The sequence below is a fragment of the Salmo salar genome, chromosome ssa19, assembly GCF_905237065.1.
Source record: "Salmo salar chromosome ssa19, Ssal_v3.1, whole genome shotgun sequence".
In the NCBI taxonomy this organism is placed as follows: Eukaryota; Metazoa; Chordata; class Actinopteri; order Salmoniformes; family Salmonidae; genus Salmo; species Salmo salar.
Window position 1 is genome coordinate 54,463,852 of NC_059460.1, and position 10,435 is coordinate 54,474,286.

Here is a 10,435-nt window from a genome sequence, read left to right on the forward strand (position 1 = left end):
TGACTGGGGAAGCTCAAGCAGGGAAGAAATTTGACGAACTGACTTGTTGAAAAAGTGTCATCTTATGACGGTGCCACATTGAAAGTCACTGAGCTCTTCAGTAAGGCCATTCTACTGCCAATGTTTGTCTATGGAGTTTGCATGGCTGTGTGGTCAATTTTATACACCTGTCAGCAACGGGTGTAGCTGAAATAGCCGAATCCACTAATTTTAAGGGGTGTCCACATACTTTTGTACGGAAAAATTGAAAAAGTCAAGGGGTCTGAATACTTTCTGAACGCACTGTATAGTGTAAAGTAAGTAGGCCTACAGCAGTTTTTTTACTCTCCTGGGGTTGCAGAGCAACATATACAGTACAGATGTAGGATCTTAATTTGAGCCAGTTTGCTCCAGCAGGAAAATAATCCTGCAGCAACAGGAAATGTGAATTATTATTACGAACTCTAGAAGCCTTTTTAAACCTTGAATACACTACAAGTTTGCATTTCCTGCTATGCAGGACAATTCTTAGCAACAAAAGACTGATCAAATTAAGATCCTTCATCTGTATGTGTGCTGAAAAACCTACGTTCTCTCCTCAAGTCTCTGTTTTCTCAAGTCTCTGTTTTCTCTCTATTTCAAGACTCGGTGGAGAGTTCAAGAACACCATTTACCCTTTTTTCACTCAACCGCAGAACCATAAATGTTTCCCCTTTGAGATGCTTCTGATTCATCGATGCACCCATCTTTTTTTGTTGCTAAATTGCTGATAGCTGTCGCAAGATTACAGGAAGCATCTCATACTGTACTGTAAAATGTGTCAACATTCAATTAGATCTGTGTCTTAGGTGAGGGGAAAATAATGTATTCAAAAATGTAATTTTTTTGCCTATCTTGTCGAGTGCGCTGCTTGTGGAGAATTGATTTATGCTTTGTGATCAGACAAACATATTTGCATTGCAAATCCAGAGCAACACAGCGTGTCTGACGCACTGTAGAAAGAAGTAGAGAAATGTTATTCAGGAAAATAGCATAATGTGATATGGTAGATATGAAAGATTATACACTTTTTCTTCATTATCAAAAATATATTTGATTCTGTGTTATTGCTAGAGACGTTACCAGACAAAAAGTCCTCCTGGCCCTAGTTACTTTTCATACAGATCACTCTGTTGTCACAGAGAATTTTCCTGCACAACAGAAAATACTCATTGTAGTGTATTTGAGGTTAAAAAAGGCTTCTAAAGTTTATAATTTCCACCAAAAATTTCAGACTTGATTTGCCCTAACAAAAATGTATCAACCCCTACAAAAATGTCCATTAATTATAATCCACATTTCCTGCAGCATTAGTTTCCTTCTGTGTGAAATGGAAATGTATTTTTTGGGATATACAAACTCCCCCAGAGTGGGGTCACAGTCATTTTTGACAGCAACTCTGGAGCAATTAGGGTTAAGTGCCTTGCTCAAGGGCAGATTGACAGATTGGAACTAGCAACCTTGCATTTACTGGCCCAACGCTATAACCGCTAGGCAACCTGCCAACCACCTGTATGTACAGTGCATTCGGAAAGTATTCAAAACCCTTCCCTTTTTCCACATTTTGTTACATTACAGCCTTATTTTAAAATGTGTTAAATAAAATAAAAATCTCAATCTACACACAATACCCCATAATGACAAAGCAAAAACAGTTTTTTTTTTATAGTTTTTTTTAGCTAATTTATTAAAAATAGAAAACAGAAATACCTTAGTTACATGACTATACAGACTCTTTGCTGTGAGACTCGAAATTGAGCTCAGGTCCATCCTGTTCCCATTGACCATCCCTGAGATGTTTCTACAACTTCATTGGACTCCACCTGTGGTAAATTCAGTTGATTGGACATTATTTGGAAAGGCTCACACCTGTCCCACAGTTGTCAGAGCAAAAACCAGGCCAGGTTGAATACATTTAAAAAAAAAAAAATCTATTTTAGAATAAGGCTGTATTGTAGTAAAGTGGGAAAAGTCAAGGGGTCTGAATACTTTCCGAATGCACTGTACTTATGAGTAACAAGTAACAACAGGCTTTAGTCCTATTTTGGCGAGATGTAATAACTTTTGTCTTCCAGAGACAGTCTTGTGTGCTGCTCTCTGACTCCCCGTCTCTTCTGTTTCCTCAGTCCAACGCCAATCCCACCCCCCATCTCCCATTCATCACCAACGCCACTCCCCTGTGCCCCAGCGCCACTCTCCCATCCCGCCCCAGCGCCACTCCCCCATCCCGCCCCAGCACCACTCCCCCATCCCCCAGCGTCGCTCCCCAGTTCTCCAGCCACAGCGCCTCTCCCCAGACATGCACCGACGCTCGCCCCTGCTGGATATCAATGATGGGCCCGCCTCCTACTCCTGCCGGCCAGCCAGCCACCACCTGAGGGCTAGCTTCCAGGGCCGTCGCAGCTACTCCGAGGTCGCAGACCCTTCGGCCTACCAGCGGCCGCCGCGCCTCAGCCTGGACCCCGTGTCCACCCTGCCCAAGCCCCGGCCCTACAGGGACTCCAGCTACTCCAAGCAGCATCAGCAGCACCAGCATGGAGGCTCCCAGCATGGGGGGGTCCCCCCACAGAGGAGGCCAGCTCCGAGGTTCCCAGTCTGGGCTGCAGAGGGCCGGCAGCGAGGTGGGCCTCCATGAAAGTTCCCGCCACTCTCGAGAGCTGCCCTTCCCCCTGTCCGAGGTCTCTCCGAGGTCTCACCTGCACTTTGAGCCCCTGCCACCCCCCACGCCCGCCCCCCCAGCTGCCGCAGTCCTCTGAAGACGAGGAGGAGTGGACCTGCCCGCACCCCATCAGCCCCCCACGGACGCTGGGCGTGCCCAACAATGTGTCGCCTCATGGGGTCATGAGGGGGCCGGCGTCCTGCTCGCCCTTCCCCATCCCCTCCAGACCCAACACCCTGACCTGCCACCCGCCAAGTTACCTGCAGACAGAGCACGCCCAGTCCTGGCCCTCCATCAATGTGAGTTACACACACACTCTATCCCAAATATACTGTAGAATATCATTATTCTATCACAACAAATCTCTAAAATTGTAAAATGGGTCAAGGTTAGCTTCTTATCCCCCTCAATCAAAATATGTCTTTGAAAGAGAACTGCCCTTGACTTGTTAATGCCTTCCTGCACTGTGCTATTTAATGGGAAATGCTCTGTGTCACATGACATTTGTTCTAATGCACCTTTACATATGAGCTTATTTTCTTCATGAAATGATCTAAATGGTCCAAATATTATAATGAATAGTTGCCATAGACCAGGGCTGCCCAACCCTCTTCCTGGAGATCTACTGTCCTGTAGGTTTTCAGTCCAACCCTAATTTAGCATATCTGATGCAGCTAAGTAGAATCAGATGTGTTAAATTAGGGTTGGACTGAAAACCCACAGGACGGTAGATCTCGAGGACGAGGGTTGAGCAGCCCTGCCATAGACCCACACTGCTTGTTGACCTGAATGCTGTGTGTGTGTGTGTGTGTGTGTGTGTGTGTGTGTGTGTGTGTGTGTGTGTGTGTGTGTGTGTGTGTGTGTGTGTGTGTGTGTGTGTGTGTGTGTGTGTGTGTGTGTGTGTGTGTGTGTGTGTGTGTGTGTGTGTGTGTGTGCGCTTTGAATACAGCTGTGGATGGAGACAGAAGAGAGTGACATGAGGAGCTGCCCTCTGTGCCAGCTCATCTTCCCCATTGGTTACCCTGACGACGCCCTCATCAAGCACATCGACTCGCACCTTGAGAACAGCAAGATCTGATCGCCATGGCAGCACTGCACCCTCTTTTTAGTTGCTACTATTTTTTACTTATTGTGGAGTTATTTTAGGTTTTGTTACGTTTTTAAGCTGGCTAGCTTTTGTTTGACAATACTTGAGGGCTTTTTGTGGGTTTATTAGCATGTTTGGAAAAATAGGTGGTTTAAGAAATGACATGGATGGCGTTGAGGTTCATGACAGACAATTTCCTTGACAGATGCAAGATCAGGGACATTCCAGGCAACTTGCAGTCCATTTGTTTTTATATCTCACACTTTACCAGTACTATTTGCTGTAAAGCGTCCTGCTTTACTTTCCTCTCTACCTATGTACAGCAATACAGACCAACACAATGAATTCCTGGAATTATTTGGGTGACTCTAATGGATAGATCAAGGTCTGTTTTTTCTTCAGGGCTTTACGGTGTGCAGTCAGAGTTATGTTATGGAGAGAGGATGGCTGTGTTAATTGTGTGCAGAAATGAATTTGTCCTGCAGGGCGGGCATGTAGTTGGTGTGACGACCTCTCTGTAGTGGAGTGGAAGGAACGCATAGGCAGTTTATCTTTAGGCTTGTGGCCTGATCAAAACTCTATATGAATCTTAGCGCCTTAAATGAACCTAAATGAGCCTATATTAAAGCATACCCCCCCCCATATTTTCCATTTAATGTATAGTTTGATATATCTGTTCAGTAACAAGTAAAACAAATCTTAAGATATATTTTCTTTTTTTTTTCTCCAAATGATAATGTGTCACAATGTTGATGACATTTCACCCTCACAGGCTTGCACACAGCTGTATATAGATAGTAGGAAAGGAGGACTCCTTATATGGAAGAGCGCATGGAAAATATTTGTACATGATAACAGTGATTCAACTGGGAGTCTCTTTAGTCTTCCTGAAGAAACCACCTGAAAACACTTATAGTGGAACACTATTTATCACTTTTGTCCAAAAGAAAACATTTCTCAATCCTTACAGTCCAACACTGGCACACTTAGTATTTTGTATCTTATACATAGATATTTCAAATATAACCTCCAAAATTCAGAGTGAGTGTTCGGGGTAATATTATGGAATCGCTTTTTTTAATTGAGTCGAATATGTTGTACATAATTGTTATCTGACATTTTGGTGAGACACAGTGGCTGCGTTTACACATGTCAAAACACACCAATCATAGTGTAACAGATCAGAATTGGGCTGCCTGTGTAAATACAGTCAATGTGAATGTGTCAATGTGTATCCATCAATGCATTTAGGTGGTTGTCAATTTTGGACAAAATTATATTCAGAATTCACCAACATGGCAAGTTGAACAATGAAATAACACAAGGGCCATACATTGATTTGAGCAAATCAGTGGCCTTTTATAAACCGCAAATATTCTATACTGTTATGTATATTCATATATCACTCTGTGTAAAGCTGTGTACAGACAGGTATTGTAAGCCTAATGCAAGTTCTTCTGTGGTCAATAACTTTAATCAGGACATCTGCTATTAATAATCTCTATTATCCTGGCTACCAATTTAAAATATACACAGAAAAATCATATTCTGCTATTAATCTATTTTATAACATACTGGTTTGAAGTACCGTTCTTGCTATCTTATCTTCAATCAATTTAACAACCTACATGACTAATACAGAATGCTGTTGATAAGCATTTGACATATTCTTGGCCCAATTTGTAATGTACCAAAGAAGAAATGTAGAACACCATAGTTTGGTTACTATAAGAGCTATATATATATATATATATAGTTTACTAAATATTCTATAGTAGGCCTACAAACGGGTGGAAAATTATCAAACTCACCTATGTAAAATCCTATGGTAATATGTAAAAAAAAACACAGACACATTTTTACATCTCAAAATGATTTCACTTTTGGAACTCTGTTCCCACGCATTCCTGCCCCTGGTAGTACATCTATATTCTCATTTGAAGCTAACAGTGATGTATATGATTGTGCAGTTAGAATAATGGTATCAATTGTTAGCCAGCCCACACAAAGACAACATTGTCTGTCATTGGCTGTGTACAGAATGTCATGTTGGATTGTACCTTTTGATTACTTTGAATGAAGTACCCTTTCATAACCAAAGAAGCCTAGATTAGATTTATGTACAGGAAAAACACTTATCTCTCTTGATGATGACCAAGTATCAATTAAGCATATCATGTTCACACAGATATGAATGGAGAGATAATACACAGATATGAATGGAGACATGATACACAGATATGAATGGAGAGATTACTAAAATGTCAATGTAAATAGGAATGGAGAGATGATATTGTTTTAAGGAAAGCATTCATGACCAAAATATGTTGACCAGCAGCTGTAGTACATAGCAAACACGCCTATCAGCTCACAATGTTAAGCAGTCAAATGTATATACAGTATGTTGTTAGTGCAATGGCCACACACACACACACACACACACACACACACACACACACACACACACACACACACACACACACACACTGCACAGTCTGACACTCAAACCACTATCCACAAAGAGGTAAGTTTTGCTGCAAATCCTCCGGCAAGTTTCAAATTAGATCAAACACTGACGTTGACGAAGTCTATAAACCCTCTTCCTAGCTTTGTGACTTATCTGATGATAACAGTAAACCCTCGCGTGGAAGAACCCTATCTGCGGCACCCTTGACGACTGACTGATAAGAGCTCAACAGATCTTTCTAACAAGCTAAAGGGTCACTAATGAGGAAGAAGAATCACTATGGAGGTATTTTGTGCACCGCTGGATTTCAAGGACTTTCAACAACATGTATTTAAAAATTAAAAATAGTTGCGTAAGGAGTTGTGACTTTTTCTTAATGTATCTACATTTTCTGAAAAATAAACTGGAACTTGCACTGAAAGGACTCTCAGAATTGGTTGGTTTCACTTATGTAGAGATACGCAATAAATACTATTTAGTAGTCAAGATAGCATTTATTGTGTACCTATACATATTTCTTGTGTATCTCTAATATTCAGAGATAAACAGTTGTCCAGGCCAGTCTTTACTAAGCTGCTGCGGTGTCTAATTTCCAAACTATCCTATCTATCTCTCCCAGAGCCACTCCAGACTGCAGAGCGGAATCTAAGCACAAGGGGGAAGCAGACAGTTGGAATCACATTGGGAATCACAATCCATCCTCTTTACTGTCTATTTTATAAGTTACAGATAGGCATGAACCCAATCTCTCTCTCTCACACATACAGTTCGTATTGCTATCCTTGCTGGGACCAAAGAATTGATTACCATCCAAAATCTTATTTTCCCTAACCCTAACCCCTAACCCTTAATCTAAACAGCACCCTAACCTTAACCCTAAACCTAAAACTATACCTAACCCTAACTCCTAAACCTAATCCTAAACCTAACCTAAATGTCCCCACTTGTCAGAATTGTTCTTGTTTTACTATCCTTGTGAGGACTTCTGGTACCCACAAGGATAGTTAAACAAACAAAAAACACACACAAGGTGTGTGATGAAATGTGTGTGCTGTGTTGCACTGTGGATGCTGCTGTCAGTGCAGCACAAGCAGTGGCTCATCAGCAGCTGTAATCAGACTCATTTGTTCCAGCCCCAGTGCTGACTACACACTGTGAGAGAGAGAGAGCTGAGGTAGTTGTGACACCATTTTCCTCACCACATTGAAAACATGTGCTGCCAATATGCCACACTTTTTGAGAAGTAATCAACTTTGAGTAGAGCTCTGCTGTTGTATCAAGCTAAAGAATTCCGATGATTCCACTATGGTTAAAGATGCACTATGCAGAAATTACTCCGCCATTTCCTGGTTGCTAAAATTGTAATCGTTTCAGTTTATGTGACAAAACAAGCAAGTATAGTGTAGACTATCACTGTACAATCTAAACCGCTGTGAAATATATTTTCCATAACCAAAAATATTGTAGTTTCAGCTGTTTGCAGCTGGTGTACAAAACCAAAAGTAAAAGACGCAAAAACGAAACTTAAGAACTGGAAGCATAGCAATAGAGCACATACAACAGATCAACCTCTTATTAGACTTGCTTTCAATGAGAATGACAGAGCTATAACACACATTTCTATGTGAATTTGGTCGGGTCACCCAAAAAGTTACATATTGCGGCTTTATTAAAGTGAGGTTGTTTGATAACTAGTTTGCATTGACAGTGCAATAAATGTATAGTGGGTTTAGGGGCCAGTATATTTGTAAATGCTAAATTGCCAGCCATTTTACAACTCAGCCATTTTACAACTCTCAGTCCGGTGTGATTGTTTGTTATTGGTGAATCTACGGAAAAACCTTTGCAGGACCACATAGGCCTACACTCCACCACAGCATACACCACCGTATATATAGAAAGCAAAAATGTCACAGCTCTTGTTCTGTTCTGTTTCTTGCCTCCTCTGTAAAACAAAATAGCCTAAACTCCAGTTGTCACCTATTACAAATCAGACGTAAGCAAATTCACGTTTTTGTTGAGACCTCAAACATGAGCAAATACACTTATGTTTATCCTCTGGTGTAGTATGTATTTCTGACGAAAACCCCCTCTCTACCCCCACACCACACCTCCGTTTCCTAGCTTCAGCTCTCAACCTCGAGTCATACCTCAAGAACTCGAACACTCAAAGCACCCACCCATCCGGTCCTTCCTAACCACAAACCCCTAGCAGAGCTGAGCACAGGAGGTGGACTGAAGAGCTACAGTACCAAGAAAACACATCTATTTACCCATTCAAATAGTGATACATGCCACACACTCGCTCTCTAATGAAAAACAACTCCTTAACACTGTAAGCACGCACACACGTATATATATATATATATATAGTCTGCATATCCTGTATTTTTTTCAGCCATCAGAAAAACATTTCATAAGTATTCCCAGATTTGTACAGAATTCTGAGAAGGCTTTCATGTATTCACCATATGAACCCTTCTGCTTTTGTGTTTGAAGCTTTGCTGCCTTGTAAGCAGGGCCTAATATATATATATATATATATATATATATATATATATATATATATATATATATATATAACAATAGCCCTTACACAGCCTGGAGGTGTGTTGGGTCATTGTCCGACATTTCTTAATGCATTTGAGTGAATCAGTTGTGTTGTGACAAGGTAGGGGTGGTATACAGAAGATAGCCCTATTTGGTAAAATACCAAGTCCATATATTGACAAGAACATCTCAAATAAGCAAAGACAAACGACAGACCATCATCACTTTAAGACATGAAGGTCAGTCAATACGGACAATTTCAATAACTTTGAACGTTTCATCACGTGCAGTCGCAAAAACCATCAAGTGCTATGATAAAACTGGCTCTCATGAGGACCACCACAGGTAAGGAAGACCAAAAGTTACCTCTGCTGCAGAGGATAAGTTCATTAGAGTTACCAGCCTCAGAAATTGCAGACCAAATAAATGCTTTACAGAGTTCAAGGAACAGACACATCTCAACGTCAACTGTTCATAGGAGACTGCATGAATCAGGCCTTCATGGTCGAATTGCTGCAAAGAAACCACTACTATAGGAGACCAATAAGAAGAAGAGACTTGCTTGGACCAAGAAACACGAGCAATGGACATTAGACCGGTGGAAATCTGTTCTTTGGTCTGATGAGTCCAAATCGGAGATTTTTGCTTCCAACCGCTGTCTTTGTGAGACGCAGAGTAGGTGAACGGATGATCTCCGCATGTGTGGTTCCCACAGTGAAGGATGGAGGAGGAGTAGTGTTAGTGTGGGGGTGCTTTGTTGGTGACACTGTCAGTGATTTATTTAGAATTCAAGGAACACTTAACCAGCATGGCTACCACAGCATTCTGCAGCGATACATCGTTCCATCTGGTTTGCGCTTAGTGGGACAATCATTTGTTTTTTAACAGGACAATGACACAACACACCTCCAGGCTGTGTAAGGGCTATTTGACCAAGAAGAAGAGTGATGGAGTGCTGCATCAGATGACCTGGGCTCCACAATCACACAACCTCAACCCATTTGAGATGGTTTGGGATGAGTTTGACCACAGAGTGAAGGAAAAGCAGCCAACAAGTGCACAGTATATGTGGGAACTCCTTCAAGACTGTTGCAAAAGCAATCCAGGTGAAGCAGGTTGAGAGAATGCCAAGAGTGTGCAAAGCTGTCATCAAGGCAAAGGGTGGCTACTTTGAAGAATCTCAAATATAAAATATACTTTGATTTGTTTAACACTTTTTTGGTTACTACATGATTCCATATGTGTCATTTCATAGTTTTGATGTCTTATTCTACAATGTAGAAAATAGTAAAAAATAAAGAAAAACCCTTGAATGAGTAGGTGTGTCCAAACTTTTGACTGTTACTGTATATATTAGACTACAATAGGCTCCTAAACACATTTTCCAGTGGCAGACTGATTCACCCAATGATGATCATGGTAGCAATAGCCTATCTCAAGTAAGATACTTTGAAAAACAGTACTGCTGTTTGCTCAAAACTGGGAGTTATATTATATTTAGGCAAACTGACAGCTGGAACTAACCATAGTAATATAATCCATAGATGGCAGTTACCATTCAAGTTTGGACTGACAGCCATTGCTAGTGTACCCATGAGTTTAACAGTCAAATTTCCAGGGTAATAGGTTCCAAAATCTTTCTATGGATAATATG

The 10,435-nt window shown here is 41.1% G+C and overlaps 1 protein-coding gene across 1 annotated transcript in view; it reads left to right on the forward strand.

Annotated features, from left to right (window-relative positions):
• The window catches only part of LOC106579319 (TANK-binding kinase 1-binding protein 1), a 66,478-nt gene extending 59,826 nt beyond the window's left edge, over window positions 1–6,652 (forward strand). Inside the window, exons 9-11 of the mRNA XM_045702485.1 lie at window positions 2,145–2,611; window positions 2,758–2,976; window positions 3,627–6,652. Coding sequence (XP_045558441.1) covers window positions 2,145–2,611; window positions 2,758–2,976; window positions 3,627–3,755 — 815 coding nt within the window. The 3' untranslated portion in view covers window positions 3,756–6,652. The remainder of the gene's footprint in view (window positions 1–2,144; window positions 2,612–2,757; window positions 2,977–3,626) is intronic.
• Window positions 6,653–10,435: the final 3,783 nt, after the last annotated feature.